The sequence below is a fragment of the Heteronotia binoei genome, chromosome 6 (genome assembly GCF_032191835.1).
Source record: "Heteronotia binoei isolate CCM8104 ecotype False Entrance Well chromosome 6, APGP_CSIRO_Hbin_v1, whole genome shotgun sequence".
Classification (NCBI taxonomy): domain Eukaryota; kingdom Metazoa; phylum Chordata; class Lepidosauria; order Squamata; family Gekkonidae; genus Heteronotia; species Heteronotia binoei.
Window position 1 is genome coordinate 136,571,191 of NC_083228.1, and position 19,704 is coordinate 136,590,894.

Genomic DNA, 19,704 nt, shown 5'->3' on the forward strand with positions numbered 1-19,704 from the left:
CAATAAACTGAACCTAACAGTCCTCAATCCATCTTAGGTCGCGTATGCAGCAACTCCTTTGACTCCTACCCCTGCCTCAGGACACCTTCCCCCAAAGTTATAAAAGCAGCACTCGGAGCTTAGTCTATGTGTGTTTTCCCAGATCCAAACTGCATACCCAGTGTAAAGTACTGGGGTCGGCGCAGTAAGAGACCAGAGTCGGAGAGTGATTTCAGCAAGCTTTACTTCAGGAACACCAACACAGACTGAGCTCTATTCAGACCTCCCGCTCCTTTTATACAATTCTTGCCCCCTTCTGATTGGACCTTAACTATGTACATGGATTGGCTATTTACAGAGGCCTAAGGGCCTATCAGGGTACAGTATGAGCCTAGATGTTGATTGGCTACTTATGTTTCAATCCTTCCCCTGATTGGGCACGCTTAGGCCTTCTCTGGAACCCTGGTGTGGAGTACAAGCTTGGCTTGTTCAGCTTCCCTCCAAAAGTAACAGTTCCCTCCAAAAGTAACAGTTCTCCATTTGAACCTAGGACACAACACCCAGGATGCTGGAAATCTTGACCTTCTCTTGTACAGACAGCTATGATCCCCCCACCCCCAGTCCCCACTACACACCCTCTCACCTTGGCATTTCTGTAAGTTGTATGTTTGTCTCTAATGTGTGCTTATTCTCTGTATCGGTAGTGTAGCATTTCTTCTTTCAACAAAACAACCTTTCTTGTTTAAGCAACAGTTTGTTTCATTCTGAGAGTTCTCTAGGGGAAAATCCTGGTATACAATTTGTGGAAAGATCCCACGGTTGCCCGCCCTTGCTAGGCCTAAGGTCTCGTTTAAGAGGGGAGGGACGGTGGCTCAGTGGTAGAGCATCTGCTTGGGAAGCAGAAGGTCCCAGGTTCAATCCCTGGCATCTCCAAAAAGGGTCCAGGCAAGTAGGTGTGAAAATCCTCAGCTTGAGACCCTGGAGAGCCGCTGCCAGTCTGAGAAGACAATACTGACTTTGATGGACCGGAGGTCTGATTCAGTATAAGGCAGCTTCATATGTTCATATATATGTTCATAATATTTTCTCCAAATATCAGGAGACCAGCCCTTTGGGTAACACTGCTCTCTCCCGGCACTGGGATTCAGAAGCTGCTGCCTTTGCAGATATTGGCTCCCTTCAGTCACCACGGCTAGCAGCCATTGACTAGCTTCACGATGCTCTAGCTCCGGTATTTAATAGCTGTGAGGGTCGACAGGCTGGAGCAAGGAGGGGCAAGGGGGTTCATAAGTGACCTGGAACTAGAGGTGAATAGTGAAGTGGCCAAGTTGGCAAAATGTCACAGAATTATTCAGGATGGTGAAAACCGAAGCTGGTTGTGAAGAGCTCCAGGGTGAGCGGGTGACAATGTGGCAAATGAAGCTCAGTCTTGGTAAATGCAAGGTGATGCACCTTGGGCCAAAAAATCCCAACTTCAGGAATAGGCAAATCAGGTCTGATTTTGCTGAGACTGAGAGTGAAGAAGATCTTGGGGTCACAGTAGATAGTTCAATGAAAGCATCAACCCAGTGAAAAAGGCAAATGCTATGTTAGGGATTGTTAGGAAAGGGATTGAAAATGAAATGGACGATACTATAATGTCCCTATATGGATCTATGGTGTGGCCTCATTTGGAACACTGTATACAGTTCTGGTCACTGTATCCCATAAAGGATATTGCAGAGCTGGAAAAAGTACAGAGGGCAACCCAGATGATTTGGGAATTGGAGCACCTTCCCTATGAAGAAAGGCTGAAGAGTTTGGGATTTTTTGGTTCAGAAAAGAGTTGACTAAGAGGGTGGGACATGATAGAGGTTTATAAACTTATGCATGGGGAGGAGAGAGTTGACAATAATTTCTTCCTCTCCAAAAATGCTAGAACTTGAGACCATGTAATCAAGCTGATGGGCAGTAGATTCAGGATGGACAAAAGCAATACTTATTTACCCAGTAAGTGAATAAAATGTGGAATTCACTGCCAGAGGATGCAATGATCTCTACAGAAATAAAGAGCTTTAAAAGGAGCTTAGAGAGATTCATGGAGGACAGGTCTATCAATGGCTACTTTCCATGGTGACCAACTTCCACATTCAGAGGCACTGAACCTGTGAATCCCAGAGCCAGGAGGCAGCCTCAGGGGAAGGCCTCAGGCTCTATGCCCTGTTGTTGGCCCTCCAGGGGAACTGGCTGACTGCTGTGTGAGACAGGATGCTGGACTGGATGGACCACTGGTCTGAAAATGGCTCCTCCATGTGGAATAGAAAGGAGGATGGCTTTTAGCTCCTTGTCCCTCCTCACTTGAGCCCCCTGCCCACCTCATGTGGCTATTTGTCTACACACTGGTCCTGGGGCCTCCAGACTGATCTCACAGGGGTAAAACAAAAAACCTAGACTGATGCAGAGGAATGCAATAGAACTGTACCTTCCACATACTGAGTGAGGAGATACTATCTGCTGCTGGATAGAGAAACTTCCAACTATCTGAAACTTCTATTGTTTTTCTTAAACCCCGCCTCCCCACCCCCAGCTCTTCTTTAATGTTACTTTATTATTTTTCTGGAATGAAATTGAAAAGTTTTTTAATGGAAACTTACCCCTTTCTCCTGCCACAGCTCTAAAGAACGGGGTGATGGGTCTCCCAGAGAATTCTTTTGAATACTTTATTAGTGCTTCTTTTATACCTTCATATCCAGACACTACTATTGCAGGCATAGTACCTTCCGATAGCGTGTAAATGGCTCCATATTCCTTTGCTAACTGCAGTTTGGGTAGAAACAGATAAATGTTGCATTTTTTCTTCTTCAGATTTAACATATGGAAGTCAGTGTTCTGCACCTTGGCTGACCTACATGGCTTAGGTTGCTTCCACATGGAGTTTTTACACTGCACCTCCCCCTCTTCCCCAAAAAAACCACACCCACACACCCACAAACAAACTGCAGTGCTTGGGATTTTGCCCAACATAGTCATGTAGTTGTCAACCTTCTTTGTTTTCCTTGGCTCGTCTCCATACCTTCTCAAACCCACTTTGGCTTGATCCTTGCTCATTCTCAGAGTAGGTTTGATTCTATTGAGCATGGGAAGGCATGGATTTTTATTCCCTCCCCCCCCCAAGTGCAGTGCCATTTCCTCCTTATTTTCCCCACATGCCTCTCATTAACCCACAGTGGTCATTGTTGAGCTAGCACCTTAACAATTAATCTATTACTGAGTTTAAAAAACTGCACAAATGTCAAGACCCCAAGCCTTGGTTCCCTTGAGTCACTACCTCTTCGGCAAGTGAGCCATGCTCAGACTCATGGATCCTCAAGATTATGTGCACAAAAGGAACTAGAGGTTTGTAAAATGTATAACAGTTTTATGCATTACTTTAAAAAAAAAGGTAACTTTAGGCAACACAGTCTCTGCAGTCTGGTAGAAAGAAAACAACAAAAGCTAACCTATCTAATACTTCATTAGATGGCACATAGAATAGAATATAACAATCCAAGCTAGAGGATTAAGCATTCACTATGCAGCAGTCCAACTCGATGAAGCAGGACATAGACAGAGCCACAGCCCGGTCAAATCACGAAGTTAGCATAACTTTCCTTTTGCCTATGGCTTACATAAGAACATAAGAGAAGCCATGTTAGATCAGGCCAATGGCCCATCCAGTCCAACACTCTGTGTCACACAGTGGCCAAAAAAAATTATACATACACACACACACACACACACACACACACACACTGTGGCTAATAGCCACTGATGGACCTCTGCTCCATATTTTTATCTAAAACCCTCTTGAAGGTGGCTATTCTTGTGGTCACCACCACCTCCTGTGGCAGTGAATACCACATGTTAATCACCCTTTGAGTGAAGAAGTACTTCCTTTTATCCGTTTTAACCTGTCTGCTCAGCAATTTCATCGAATGCCCACGAGTTCTTGTATTGTGAGAAAGGGAGAAAAGTACTTCTTTCTCTACTTTTTCCATCCCATGCATTATCTTGTAAACCTCTATCATGTCACCCCGCAGTCGATGTTTCTCCAAGCTAAAGAGCCCCAAGCGTTTCAACCTTTCTTCATAGGGAAAGTGTTCCAGCCCTTTAATCATTCTAGTTGCCCTTTTCTGGACTTTCTCCAATGCTATAATATCCTTTTTGAGGTGCGGCGACCAGAACTGCACACAGTACTCCAAATGAGACTGCACCATCGATTTATACAGGGGCATTATGATACTGGCTGATTTGTTTTCAATTCCCTTCCTAATAATTCCAAGCATGACGTTGGCCTTTTTTATTGCAAACGCACACTGTCTTGACATTTTCAGTGAGTTATCTACCATGACCCCAAAATCTCTCTCTTGGTCAGTCTCTGCCAGTTCACACCCCATCAACTTGTATTTGTAGCTGGGATTCTTGGCCCCAATGTGCATTACTTTGCACTTGGCCACATTGAACCGCATCTGCCACGTTGACGCCCACTCACCCAGCCTCAAAAGATCCCTTTGGAGTTCCTCACAATCCTCTTTGGTTCTCACCACCCTGAACAATTTAGTGTCATCCGCAAACTTTGAGTTCTTTCAGAACTCTCGGATGTATGCCATCCGGACCCGGTGACTTATTAGTTTTTAATTTGTCTATCAGTTGTAGGACCTCCTCTTTTGTCACCTCAATCTGACTCAGGTCTTTCAACACCCCTTCCAAAATTAGTGGATTTGGGGCGGGCAAAAAGTTCTCATCTTCCACAGTGGAGGCAAAAAATGCATTCAGCTTCTCAGCCGTTTCCCTATCCTCCTTCAGTAATCCTTTTACCCCATGGTCATCCAAGGGCCCCACTGCCTCCCTGGCTGGTTTCCTACTTCTAATATATTTGAAGAAATATATATTAGAAGTTAATTATACTTCTACTATAATTATACTATATTATAATTATATACTATACTATACTGTACTGTACTGTACTATACTATACTATACTATACTATACTATACTATACTATACTATACTATACTATACTATACTATACTATACTATAATTTTAATATATTAGAAGCTTAATTATAGTCTTTGGCCATTATAGTCTTTGCCCATTTGGGTTGTATTCACCATTTGTATAAATAGAGAGTTGCCCAAAAAGATCAACACAACCACTTTTAACTTTAAAAGTGGTAACTTCTCTGAAATGAGGATGCATGTGAGGAGGAAACTGAAAGGAAAGGTAAAACCCTTGGGGAAGCTTGGAGGTTATTTAAAACTACGATCCTAGAAGTTCAGATAAAATATATACTGCAAGTCAGGAAAGGCACAGATAGGTATAGGAAAAAGACCTGCATGCTTAACAAACGAAGTAATGGAAACTGTAAAAGGTAAGAAGGATTCCTTTAAGCCACGGGTGTCAAACATGCAGTTCGGGGGCCAAAATACCAAGAAAGTTACAGAGAGAATTAGTAGGCACATTTATGAACAAAAATTGTTGAGGAAGACTGAGCATGGGTTCTGTAAGAGACGATCTTGTCTCATTAACCTGTTAAGAGTTCTTTGAGGGGGTGAAGAAACATGTGGACAAAGGGGACTCAACAGATGTTTACCTTGACTTTCACAAAACTTTTGATAAAGCTCCTAATCAAAGGCTCTTAAGTAAGCTGAAGAGTCATGGGGTAAATGGACAACCCCTCTTGTGGATCAAAAACTGGGTAATTAATAGAAAACAGAGAGTGAGTATAAATGGGCAATTTTTGGAGTGGAGGGTGGTAAGCAGTGGGGTGCCAGAGGGGTGCTCTATACTGGGTCCGATGCTTTTTAACTTGTTCATTAATGATTTGGAGTTGGGAATAAACAGTGAAATGGCTAAGTTTGCGGGTGACACTAAATTGTTCAGGGTGGTGAGAACCCGAGAAGATTGTGAGGCACTCCAAAGGGATCTGTTGAGGCTGGGTGAGTGGGCTTAAACATGGCAAATGAGGTTCAACGGGGCCAAATACAAGGTAATAAACCTTGCGTCCAAAAATCCTAACTATAAATACAAATTGATGGGATGAGAACTGGCGGAGACTGACCAAGAGCGAGATCTTGGGTCATGGTAGATAACTCACTGAACATGTTAAGATAGTGTGCGACTGCAATAAAAAAGGCCAACAGTATGCTGGGAATTATTAGGAAGGGAATTGAAAACAAATCAGCCAGTATCATAATGCCCCTGTATAAATCGATGGTGCGCCTCATTTGGAGTACTGTGTACAATTCTGTTCACCACACCTCAAAAAAGATATAGCACTGCAAAAAAGTGCAGAAAAGAGCAACTAGAATGATTATACGGTTGGAACAGTTTCCTAACGAAAAAGGGTTAAAGCACTTGGGGCTCTTTAGCTTGGAGAAACGTTGACTGAAGGCTGACATGATAGAAATTTGCAATATTATGCATGGGATACAGAAGGTAGAGAAAGAAGTACTTTTCTTCCTTTCTCACAATACGAGAACTTGTGGGCACTCAATGAAATTGCTGAGCAGTCGGGTTAGAATGGATAAAAGGAAGTACTTCTTCGCCCAAAGGGTGATTAACACATGGAATTCATTGCCACAGGAGGTGGTGGCAGCTACAAGCATAGTCAGCTTCAAGAGTGGATTGGATAAACATATGGAGCAAAGGTCCATCAGTGTTTATTAGTACAGCATATTGTTAGAACCCTCTGTCTGGGTCAAGTGATGCTCTGTATTCTTGGCGCTTGGGAGGGGCAACGGTGTGAGGGCTTCAAGTGTTCTGGCTCCACTAATGGACCTCCTGATGGCACCTGAGTTTTTTGGCTACTGTTTGACACAGAGTGTTGGACAGGATGGGCCATTGGACTTATCCATCATGGCTTCTCCTATTTTCTTATGTTCTTAGGTGGTTTTTCAAACTCAATCAGGGAGCTCAACTTGATGGAACCCCCAGAAGATGATGACATCCACTCCTGCTTCATCACTCCCATCAAGTTACAGAATGGAACACATGTTCTCTTGATTGGCCAGTTACCACATTCTTGAATCCGGGCAGGGAGTCCCAATTATGGATACTTGAGAGCCGAAACAAGGCTGCTAACATTCATGTTAACCTTGCTGGGAATTTGGGTTCTTTGCCCCACAGCAAGAAAAAGAGCAGACAGCACCAACAAAAACAGCCTTAGTCTGCACAATTCTTCTTTGTAGTTAGATTGACTAACTTGCCTGATAGTAGGGGTGTGTGCCTTGTCAGCATTTTTCAGGTATTCATTCAGCAGTATACAGATTGAAGATCTATATTTGGCTACCAAAATAGCTCCACTCAAATAAAAGCCAATAAAATCCAGCTGTTATTCAGGCACAGATTCAGTTGCTTAGTCGCATCATGCCAACTGTGTGACTCTGCAACTGAACTCAGCAAGCATTTAAACTTTAAATCTCTGCTGAGTTCATCTGTAGAGTTGCATCACAGCAGTGGTGTAAGTCAACTCAGAACATGCTGAGATCAGATTTCAGCTGTGTATCATGTAAAGCATCTGAACCCAGAGGACATTCCAATTGTCATTCATGTGCAGCATGTTCTATTGATCTGGAGATTAAGGAGCTTGGCTATCCAGACACGGTTTGTAAAGTGACATTGTCTGGCTTCAGCAATTGTAATAACTAAAAAAATTGGTGTAATAATCTGTCCTTGTGGGCACCTGTGTATAGGGAGTACAACAAAGGCTATTAAATAGTTTTAAAAAAAAAAAAAACCAAAAAACATCAATCATGTATTAGGAATAGAGTGAATGAGACTTCTCTTGTTGAACATTTCATTCCACAACGTCATGAAGCTGACACTTAAGATTTTTTGTTCTATTTAAATATGTTTCTCTGAGTTACAACATTGCAGATGTGAAGGGAGTCCTTCAGAGGGAGGGTACGTGGACCTTTAAACTTTTATTCACGCTTACAGTTCCTGCCTATCTAGATTTTGCTTTTTACAAACAAGAAGAAAATGAATGTGAAGATATCGGATTTATATCCCACCCTATACTCTGAATCTCAGAGTTTCAGAGCAATCACAATCTCCTTTACTCCCCCCCCCCCCAACATACACCCTGTGAGGTTGGTGGGGCTAAGAGAGCTCTTACAGCAGCTGCCCTTTCAAGGACAACTCCTACGAAAGCTATGGCTGACCGAAAACCATTCCAGCAGGTGCAAGTGGAGGAGTTGGGAATCAAACCCGGTTCTCCCAGATAAGAGTCCACTATACTACTTCACCACACTGGCTCTCACAACTGGACTCAGACCCCACACAGAAATACAGAAAAGAATTACTACTGAACATTCAGGAACAACTCCTTTCAGACATACCACAGGTACCTTGACCAGGTACCTTTTATCTTCTATCCAAAATATACAGACCCAGCAACCCAGGATGCCCCATTGTCTTAGGTATAGGCACTATCACTGTGGGGGTATCTGGATATATGGACTCTGTTCTAAGACCCTATGCCATCAACGCTCCTAACTATGTGCGCAAGACCTTATGCCATCAATGCCCCTAGCTATGTGCACAACAGACAGACTTTCTGAGGAAAATACAATCTTTGATCAACCTTTCCACCTCTGCCTATCTCCCATTACATGTATGCTTTTGATCAGGCCATATTTTTCAGAATAGTTCCTTATATTCCATTGATATGCCATTCTTCCAGGTCTCCAGTTTCCCCTACAATTTCCCCCCAGTTAAGTGGGCACCAGGTTTCACAGAACCTTACCTAGGCACTGCTTTCTTTAGTCGCACCACCCAGCTATCCACCTTATGTGGTTGAGCTACCAGTGCAGCATTTGCCTCCTCCTGGCAAGAATAGGTCACAAACCCAAACCTGTGGGAACATTTTGTCTGTGGATCTCTCACTACCACAAAGTCAGTGAGTGTGCCCCAGGTTTCAGACTGTTCCCTCAAACTGTCATCAGTAGTCTCAAAACTCAGGCCACTAACAGTTTCCACAGCTGTTCTGGTTCCTGAGAACCTTGTCTCTGTGAAGATCTGCAATCTGCAGCTTGTCTCTCCTCTTCACAAGCCACTTTGGGAGATTGTTTTGACTCAGTTGCTTTCTTCTGCCATTGAAGTACATGTTCTGCCAAATCCTCCCCTATAAACATAGCCACAGGTATGTTTTCATACACAGCGACCTTCCATGTCCCATTCCACCCCTCATACTGAATGGATATTCTGGCCACTGGAAGGGTAACTCCTTCAGCTTCATTGATGTGCAGCACCTTTCTTCACCTGGAGGAAGTATTTTGGGTCCACAAGAGAATGATGGTCAAAAGTGGAGCAGTTTCTTGCCCATCCACAATCACTTCCTTACGATGGCGCTGAGGAATACACTCAGGGTCTGGTTCAGAAGTGGGTCCAGGGCCCATTGGCATCATGTGGAATGCCACAGTAGTGGTAGACTCCCACCTCCATGCAGTGCTCCAGTGTTTTGACTCTGCGGGGCTGAAAGTGAAAAAGGAGAAATGCCTCCTGGGATTCCCAAAGATAGACGTCCTGGGGTACTCAGTGGATGGGAATGGTATCCATCCCTCGAGGGAAAAGGTTGAGGCCTTATGCTCACTAATAAGGTGGAGTTATAGGCTTTCTTAGGCCTCCTCAACTTCTACCACGCCGTCCTACCCCAAAAGGCAGCAGTAGCGGAGCCCCTCCACCAATTACTGGACAAGAGGCCCTCTGGGTTTGGGGCTGCCAGCAGGCCGCTGCTTTCCAAGTGGTGAAGGACCTCCTCACGTCCAACAGTTTGCTGGTGCATTTTGACGAGTGGCTGCCTGTTGTCTTGGCATGTGAAGCATCTCTGTATGGTGTGGGGCGGTCCTAGCCCACATGCTGCCACATGGCCGCAAAGTCCTGGTGGCCTACTATTCGATGACTCTGCAAAAACCAGAGCGCAACTATCCAAATAGACAAGGAGGGTTTGGCCACTGTAGCAGGGGTAAAGAATTTTCATGATTATCTGTACAGCCAGCCCTTCCCTATACTAACAGACCACAAGCCCCTCTGAGGCCTGTTTGCCCCCGACCACCAAATGTCCCAGATGCTGTCTAACCGGGTTTTAAGGTGGTCCATTTTCCTTGTGGTGTGCCAGTATGATAATAATAATAATTTTTATTTGTACCCCGCCCTCCCTGCCGAGGCAGGCTCAGGACGGCTCCCAGACATCGAAGTACCATGATTACAGTTAATACATTATACGATAAAATACAATAAAATACATTAAATAAATAAATTAACCTCCAGTACTGTCCAGGGAAAGCGATGGGCCACGCAGACACCTTGAACTGGCTACCGCTGCCACCAGGGGACCCAGATCAGGCCCCAGCATACCAGATTATGTTGCTAGAATCCCTTCCGAACCACCCAGTGGATGTGAAGGACATTGGTCACTGTTCAGCCAGGAACAAAATCCTCTCCAGAGTTTTGAACTGGGTGTGGAGGGGACGGCCCACGGGCTGGGTGGGCTCGGAGTTTGCAGCATTCATGTCTCACCGGGATGAATTGTCTGTGCATAAGGGCTGCTTGTTGTAGAGGAGTAGGGTGGTGTTGCCCCTGGCCCTGCAACAGAGAGTCCTCACCGCACTGCACAATAGCCACCCGGGGATTGTGTGGATGAAGGCCCTAGACCACAGCTATGTTTAGTGGCCCAGGATCAACGATGCCATTGAGTCTTGAGTTGCGAGGTGCCAACCATGCTGAGACCTGGCCGGCACCGCCCCGAGCACTGGCACAGCAGTGGGAGTCCACACGCAATCCGTGGTCCTACCTTCACCTGGACTTTGCAGGGCCCTTCCAGGGACAGATACTTTTCCTCATAGTGGACTCCCACTCTAAGTGGCTCGAGGTAGTCCCGGTGGCATCCACCTCAAAAGTCCAGGATTTTTTCCTGCTCGGCACCAGTGGTCATGTGCAGACGTTCCAGTACGCATGCTCACCAGAGCCAGCGCAAGGATCCTGCCAGTTCCTTCTTGACCGCTGCATTGAAAGGATCTTCCTTTGACTGCTCCGGTCAGTGCCTGGTAATCCTTCTGGATTTCCCCTTTCTTGCCCGTTTTTTTTTTTTTCGTAGTTCTTGTTAGTAGTTAGTGTTGTTTAAAAAAAAGACTTTGTGCTGGACTTTGCCCCTCGAGGCTTTATTTTCCCCCATACCCTCAATGGTTCCGGTGCCTATAGAAAGGCGTTGGGTTTTTTTCAAACATTGCCAGAAGTGTGGTAGCAGGATCGCACCCCCTGATGGTCAGTCCCTCTGCTTGTTGTGCCTGGGTGAGGGACACGGTGTCAACTTGTGCCTGCATTGCTCGAGATTTTCGAGGCAAACCCGAAAAAACCGGGCGGCAAGGCTGTCGGCGGCCTTAGTCGAGTCGGCTGTTCATCCACCGAAAATGGCAGTGGGTTCGTCGGTATCGATGGGGGACGCTACCCAGTCTCTGACTGCGACATCAGTCGGGGAGGGCGGGATACAAATAAAATTTAATAATAATAATAATAACATGCCCAGCAGAGGACTCGTCTGGGAGCTACAGTGCTGCAAGCTGTCGCTTCTGGTTGACCGTCTTCTCGCCTCCAGGTATGTCTGGCTTGCTAATCTCCAATGAGTGTGAAGCACAGAGACCACGAAGAAGGTAGACAGGTTGCTTACCTATAACTGTAGATCTTCAAGTGGTCATCTTTGCATTCACACTACCTGCCCTCCTTCCCCACTGCTGATGGTCTCCCTATGTTAGGGGCTTCCAGCGGTCAGGAAGGAACTGGCAGTATCCTCGCACTGGCTCCTGTGAGCATGCGTACTGGGACGTCTGCGCATGCCCACTGGTGCCGAGCGCGAAAAAATCCCGGGCTTTTTAGGTACCGATTTGGGGATCAGCGCAGGTGCTCTATCCCATGAGTGTGAATGCACAGATGACCACTCGAAGATCTACAGTGACAGGTAAGCAGTTACAACCTGTCTTTCTCTAGCACAAATCTGTGCATGGTTTGAACTTGCATTGCTCTGTCATTTCCTGTTCTGTCAAGCATTGCTAAGGAGCTGTTTTGGTCCCATAAAATCTTTCCCTGCCATTTCCATCACATACTGATGATTCTAGCATACCCCGTGTTACATATGTGGACTGAAGGGAAGACTTTGGATATTTCCGCCCGGTTCATTGGAGCCATACAGACTGAGCTTGGGGACTTGGGAACAAAGAGCTGCAGGATTCAAATCCCTGCAGCCCAGGACCAATCACAAGCCCCCACTGATAATGTGCTTGCGCAGGAACCCAAAGATGTATATAAGTTTGGGCCGTGTGCCCCCAGTGCCAGTCTTGTAATGTGACCTTATACTATGTCACTCCTATTAAAGAGCTTCTAATCACTTACTCTGAGACTCTGCCATGCATAGAACCCACTATATTATACCCCGGTTCCTTCCAACATACCTTAACTTAACCGTTTCATTTTCCTTTTAAAAATGTCATAGTTTGTTTTCTACTAAGCAACATTTGCCCCCAGAACTATAGATTGCTCTGTTGGCTCATTATCTTTTTTCAGCCAATTAACTATTTAGAAAAAGAGTACCTTGGTGAACATGTCAGGTTGAAGTTTGAATCCAGCCTGTATAAACGTTGCAGCTGTTACATATAGAGGAGGCCCAGGAGGGCACTTCTTCTGCATTTGGAGCCGTTTCAGAAAGTATAGAATCAGGAGACACACCAGCACAGCTCCCAGTATTGCCCGTATCCACATAATTCTCCTTCTTGGTCTTGGTGTCTTCCTAAGGACTCTGGTGAGTTGAATGCTCTTTGACTTTTTTCGCAAGAGGTGTTGCTGCTTCTCTCTTTTGGACATCCTTTTATACTCTCTACTTATTACAGACAAATGCTATAGGTCCTCTAGGCACACATTGTCAGCATGCCTCGTGTTATATGTAATTAATGCCAGTCGGTAATACTGAAGTAATATAAAAAACTGCCTTGATTACTTTGTTGGAAGATCAAAGGGAGAGATGAACTTTAGTGGTATTTTCTAATGCAGTTTTTAGGGTTTCTTGGAAACCATGTCCTAGATGTTCTTAGGAGATTTCTGTTCAGTCCCTTGACAACCGATCAATGAGGTCTTTCAGGCTTCCATAAACCCATGAAGCTGCCATATACTGAATCAGGTCCTTATTGCCTATAAATAATACAGTGGTTCCATGCAATGAAGGGGCGAGGTGGTAAAGAACATAGCTCTTTTATTAGCACAGCATAATATAGGGCTGTACTCAAAGACTGCCGACTGGGCCAACAGGGCCAATTATATACACACACAATATTCCTGCACTAGCATGAGATTGGCCCATTCAATATATATAACAAAACAAAGTAATCTAAACCCGACACTTATGGCTTTTATGAAATCAATGAGTGGTCACGGACCAGCCAGGGAGGCAGTGGGGCCCTTGGAAACCAGCCAGGGAGGCAGTGGGGCCCTTGGATGACCAAAGGGTAAAAGGATTACTGAAGAAGGATAGGGAAATGGCTGAGAAGGTGAATGAATTTTTTGCCTCCATCTTCACTGTGGAAGATGAGAACTTTTTGCCCGCCCCAGAACCGCTAATTTTGGAAGGGGTGTTGAAAGACCTGAGTCAGATTGAGGTGACAAAAGAGGAGGTCCTACAACTGATAGACAAATTAAAAACTAATAAGTCACCGGGTCCGGATGGCATACATCCGAGAGTTCTGAAAGAACTCAGAGTTGAACTTGCGGATCTTCTAACAAAAATCTGTAATCTTTCATTGAAACCTGCCTCCGTTCCTGAGGACCGGAAGGTAGCAAATGTCACCCCCCATCTTTAAAAAGGGTTCCAGAGGAGATCCGGGAAATTACAGGCCAGTCAGTCTGACTTCAATACCGGGAAAGTTGGTAGAAAGCATTATCAAGGACAGAATGAGTAGGCACATTGATGAACATGGGTTATTGAGGAAGACTCAGCATGGGTTCTGTAAGGGAAGATCTTGCCTCACTAACCTGTTACATTTCTTTGAGGGGGTGAACAAACATGTGGACAAAGGAGACCCGATAGATGTTGTTTACCTTGACTTCCAGAAAGCTTTTGATAAAGTTCCTCATCAAAGGCTCCTTAGAAAGCTTGAGAGTCATGGAGTAAAAGGACAGGTCCTCTTGTGGATCAAAAACTGGCTGAGTAATAGGAAGCAGAGAGTGAGTATAAATGGGCAGTCTTTGCAGTGGAGGACGGTAAGCAGTGGGGTGCCGCAGGGCTCGGTACTGGGTCCCATGCTCTTTAACTTGTTCATAAATGATTTAGAGTTGGGAGTGAGCAGTGAAGTGGCCAAGTTTGCGGAGGACACTAAATTGTTCAGGGTGGTGAGAACCAGAGAGTATTGTGAGGAACTCCAAAGGGATCTGTTGAGGCTGGGTGAGTGGGCGTCAACGTGGCAGATGCGGTTCAATGCGGATTGATGAGATAAATATATGGAGCAGAAGTCCATCAGTGGCTATTAGAAGAAGAAGAAGAAGAAGAAGAAGAAGATATTGGATTTATATCCCGCCCTCCACTCCAAAGAGTCTCAGAGCAGCTCACAATCTCCTTTACCTTCCTCCCCCACAACAGACACCCTGTGAGGTGGGTGGGGCTGGAGAGGGCTCTCACAGCAGCTGCCCTTTCAAGGACAACCTCTGCCAGAGCTATGGCTGACCCAAGGCCATTCCAGCAGGTGCAAGTGGAGGAGGGGGGCATCAAACCCGGTTCTCCCAGATAAGAGTCCGCACACTTAACCACTACACCAAACTAGCCACAGAGTATAGATGGAACTCTCTGATTAATATAGTAATGCTCTGTATTCTTGGTGCTGGGGGTGGGGTGGGGGACAGTGGCCACTGTGTGACACAGAGTGTTGGACTGGATGGGCCATTGGCCTGATCCAACATGACTTCTTTATGTTCTTATGTTCTAATGAGACCTTCCTTTAGAAACTGACATGATGTGATATAAGACTGGCAACAGGGATGCATAGGAGGGCCTTTTTATTTGCCTCCAGGGTGTGGCCTTCCTGAGGAGGTGTTGCAGATTTCCAAGACAAGCAACATTTTTTTATTAATTACAGAAAGCCTTTTATTATGAAAGACTGGATTGACAGCTTGGTGATCATATTGTTTTCCTGTAATTTACTATATCTGTGTCGTTGCAATGTATTGTTTTAATCATTTTCAACTGATGCATGCTTTTTATGGGGCCTTGTGTAAGCCACCTAGGGAGCCTCAGTGAAGGTGCAGAAACCGGCGGTGCAGAAATTAGAAAATTAGAAACAACTCTTACTGTAAAAGGTTTTTCCTAGGGTGATTACAGACCAGCACTTTGGGCTGACTCAGAGACGACTCTGAATTGACCCCCAAAATCCCTCCAGACTGCAACATCTGCCACCCATTTCCGTCCTGTACTCACCCTGTCCTCCAGGCTTTGCAGAGCAGCTCAAAAAGTGGTAGCAAATCTTCGACTGACTGCCAGTTGCCTCCTTGCCATCCGGAAGCGGCAGGGCGGATGCAAGGAGACGTGACGGTGTGAACGAGCCAAGCTGCCCTAAGCTGCTTCCACCTTGTGTTTGTGTGTGTGAAGAAATCAGCCAGAGGGCTTGAACACATAAGCACTTGACCCATTGGGGGGAAAAAAAGAGGAGTTCAGCTTCTGAGGCGTCTCCACATCCGGAGGCACCCGACCGCCTTGCAGACAGGATGCAGGTCCTGTGCTCGGGGGCTTGTGGAGCCTTTGGGATGGCTCTTTTTGAGCCGGCCCACTTCAGAACTGCCTACCTTTGGGACCGTCTCTCCCCATATGTGCCCCAGAGAGTACTGAGACCAGGTGCACAGAATTGGTTGACAATCCCTGGGCTGAAGGAGGCCAAACTGAAGAGCACACTTGAAAGAGCCTTTTCGATCACAGCTCCACACAGGTGGAACCAACTACCGGATGAAGTGCGGTCCCTGCGGAGTCTTGATCAATTCCATAGGGCTTGCAAGACTATCCTTTTTCAAATGGCCTTCACCTAATGTGGACTCAGTCTACTACTTCTGGCCATCATAAACTACTGAGGAGAACATCTAGAATGTAGCACTGCAAATGTTAGTTTTAATTGTAATTTTAATGGTTTTAATTATAATGGGTTTAATCAGCAAATTACATATCATATTGAAATAATTTATATTGTGAACTGTAATTTTTATATGTTGTGAGCCGCTCCGAGCCTGCTTTGGCAGGGAGGGCGGGATAGAAATAAAATATATTATTATTATATTAGAACGTCTCCCAATTGCCCCAAACTGCCTGTCAGTTTTCACCCCTAATATCCAGTCAGTACCTTCCCACCCTTAATTTAAGTCCATTATTGCGAGTCCTCTCCTCAGCTATACAGAACACAGGAAAAATTACTCCTCATGCAATTAAATATCTTATTTCACTAGTAGGGTTCATATCTTATGGGCAAGTTAATTCAAAACTATTTGAAATGTTCTGTTCATAGTAAAGGTAGTCCCCTGTGCAAGCAGCAGTCGTTTTAGACTCTGGGGTGACGTTGCTTTCACAACATTTTCACGGCAGACTTTTTACGGGGTGGTTTGCCATTGCCTTCCCCAGTCATCTACATTTCCCTCCCAGCAAGGTTGGTACTCATCTTACCGACCTCGGAAGAATGGAAGCCTGAGTCAACCCGGAGCCAGCTACCTGAACCAGCTTCCGCTGGGATTGAACTCAGGTCGTGAGCAGAGGGCTCCGATTGCAGTACTGCAGCTTTATCACTCTGTGCCACGGGGCTTCATAGAACCATAGAAAAATAGAATCATAGAGTTGGAAGGGACCTCTAGGGTCATTTAGTCCAACCCCCTGCACAATGCAGGAAACTAACAAACACTTCCCCCTAAATTCACAGGATCCTCATTGCTGTCAGATGGCCATCTAGCCTCTGTTTAAAAACCTACAGGGAAGGAGAGCCCATCACCTCCCGAGGAAGCCTGTTTCACTGAGGAATCACTCTAATGGTCAGGAAGTTCTTCCTAATGTTGATCCAGAAACTCTTTTAATTTCAACCCATTGCGATCTGTCAACCAGTTACAGATCCACCTAATGGTGACAGGATCCAAACCACATTTTACCAACGTCAACAAGGATAGTATGTGGAACTTTATCAAAAGCCTTACTGAAATCAAGATAAACAATGTATACAGCATTCCCCTGATCCAGCAAGATAGTCAACTTTCTCAAAAAAAGAGATCAGATTACTCTGACGTGACTTGTTCTTGAGAAAACCATGCTGGCTCTTAGTAATCGCATCCATTCTTTCTAAATGTTCCAGGACCGACTGTTTGATGATTTGTTCTTAAACTTTTCCAGGTATAGAAGTCAAGCTGACGGGTCAGAAGAATACAGTACAGTGCTTTCCTCATCAAACAGAAATCAAAAAGTGACAGCTGCCCCAGACCACACTTTCCTCATTAAACAGAAATAAAAAAGTGACAGGTGCCCTGCCCCCACACCCACAAATGAATGCCAGATGTAGTGGGATTGTACTTTTTGAGGGAATGTTGTTTTGGAAAGTATATATATACATTTATACATCCACAGTAAAAGTATATTTTAGAATCCTTGTACATCCAATGCCAAGAGCATTTTTTCCTGTTCTTTGGTCTGTGATCCTATTTAAAAGCAAGCATCTTTCTGCAAGGTCTTACTCCTAAAACAAACTAGAGGTATTCAATTTCAAGATGTTTTGATAATTTCATCTATCTTATAATATATAGCCATTTGTGAGACCAACAGCATTTGACCTGCAAACCCCTAAAAAGGGTCAGAACTCTAGGTCACCGCTTTTACGTGGGAAGTTGTACTCTCATCAACAAAAATTATGGTTGTTTAGCCATGCCTGACCACAAATGTAAACTGAGATTTCAGCAGCAAAGAACCATTTTTTACCTTCAGAGTAAAAAAGCATGGATGCTGCTGTTGCATAGAAGATTCTGAAATTTGGCTGGGAAAAAAAAAATGCAGGGAAGGGAGGAAGTTATACCATACAAGTTATACCACATTGAGGACTGGTTCTCCTCCACCCATGGTGCCTCAGATTCCAAGTGACTGTTCATTATAAGTTCACTGGCTCTACAAGCAGAGCAGAAGTGAGCTTTCTGTACTGGTATGGGTGAGGGGCAAGAACCTCTGAATCTTAGTGCCAGGAGGCAAAAATCAGGGGGGGAAGGGCTTGGCCCTCCAGACAGTGTAACAGGCTGTCCACTCTGTGAGGCAAGATGTTGAATTAGATAGACCTCAGGCCTGAACCAGCAGGGTTCTTTTTACGTTCTTATGAATGTTTTTGCTTAAAAACAAAGAAGGGTGATTATCCTGAATGGGGGTTACCTAGCTATAAACATTATGCAGTATAAAATGCATAACAATTTAAGTCAGGCTGTTTTGTTTTTTGCCATGATGCAAACCTTCAAGACCGGCTGTGAATCTTATGCCCAGCCATCAAATCTGACCATGCCACCGTGTTACTCTGGTGCTACTGAGCAATTAGAGAGAAGGACAGGGAGAAACAGCTGATCCCTCCCTCAACACGGGGTGTTTCTGACACCGAGGATATTTCCTCGGGCATGAAGTGTGTGCCTTCTCTGCTGCCACCTACCCAAGTTCTCCATTCGAGGCGGACTACAGAGTCACTTCCTCCGCAACCTGCCTCAAACAGAGCCCGCATGGACAGCAGAGAAGGGCAAACATCCTCTAGCGTCACCTAGGAGGAAAATGTAAATGTCCTCTTATGCTATTCAGGCAAGATCCAAGGTGGGGTGTAGAAGGCTCTGCTTCTTGCTTTGGACCCTTAACACCAGCAGCTCCGGTCTCTGGTGAGGAAAGGGCAACAGGAACGCCACACATGTCACCTTTTTTCCATCGTCAGCATCATCCACCTGTTAGCACTCCAAGGAGCTGTCTGGGGGTTACTTGAGCAATGAACAGGGCCCCAGCAGTAGGAGGTTGCCTAGGATTCTAAAAGAAAAAGAAGAGTTTATCGTTGCTGCTTTAGGGAGAAGAGCAGGTTGTGGGTCACGGTCAGCCTAGGGACTGATCTCCTTGATGAACCAAGGGTGCAGACAGAGGAGCGAATTCCACATTTTAATCACTCTCTGTGTAAAATAGTATTTCCTTTTGTCCACCCTGAATATGCTATCAGCCTCGTTGTATTGAGTTCTAGTATTTTGAAAGGGAGAAAAAGTTCTGTTTGTCAACTCTCTCCACCCCGTGCATAATTTTATAAACCTCTATCTTGACCCCCCCCTCCCCCTCCCCCACTTAGCCATCGCTTTTCTAAACTGAAAAGTCACTCATCAGCCTTTCCTCATTGGGAAGGTGCTCCAACCCTCTAATCAACTTTGTTGCCCTTCTCTGTACTTTTTTCTAGCTCTGCAATGTCCTTTTGGAGATACGGTGACCAGAATTGTACACACTGTTCCAAACAAGGCTGCGATATAGATCTATACAGGGCATTACAATATCGGCTGTTTTATTCTCAGTCCTGTTCCCAAGAATACCTACCACAAAGTTTGCCTTTTTCACCGCTGCAGCACACCTGGTTGACACTTTCACCGAACTATCCACAACACACTTGGGATTCCCCCCCCCCCTCATTCACAGCAAGTTCTATCCCTATTAGCTTATATG

General features: G+C 45.1%; 1 protein-coding gene across 1 annotated transcript in view; it reads right to left on the bottom strand.

Annotated features, from left to right (window-relative positions):
- LOC132574366 (cytochrome P450 2C3-like) overlaps positions 1-12,752 on the bottom strand; it is a 54,999-nt gene extending 42,247 nt beyond the window's left edge. The window contains exons 1-2 of the mRNA XM_060242729.1: positions 12,585-12,752; positions 2,613-2,775 (exon numbers count right to left, since the gene is read on the bottom strand). Of these exons, the coding sequence (XP_060098712.1) occupies positions 2,613-2,775; positions 12,585-12,752 (331 nt within the window). The remainder of the gene's footprint in view (positions 1-2,612; positions 2,776-12,584) is intronic.
- Between the last annotated feature and the right edge of the window lie 6,952 nt (positions 12,753-19,704).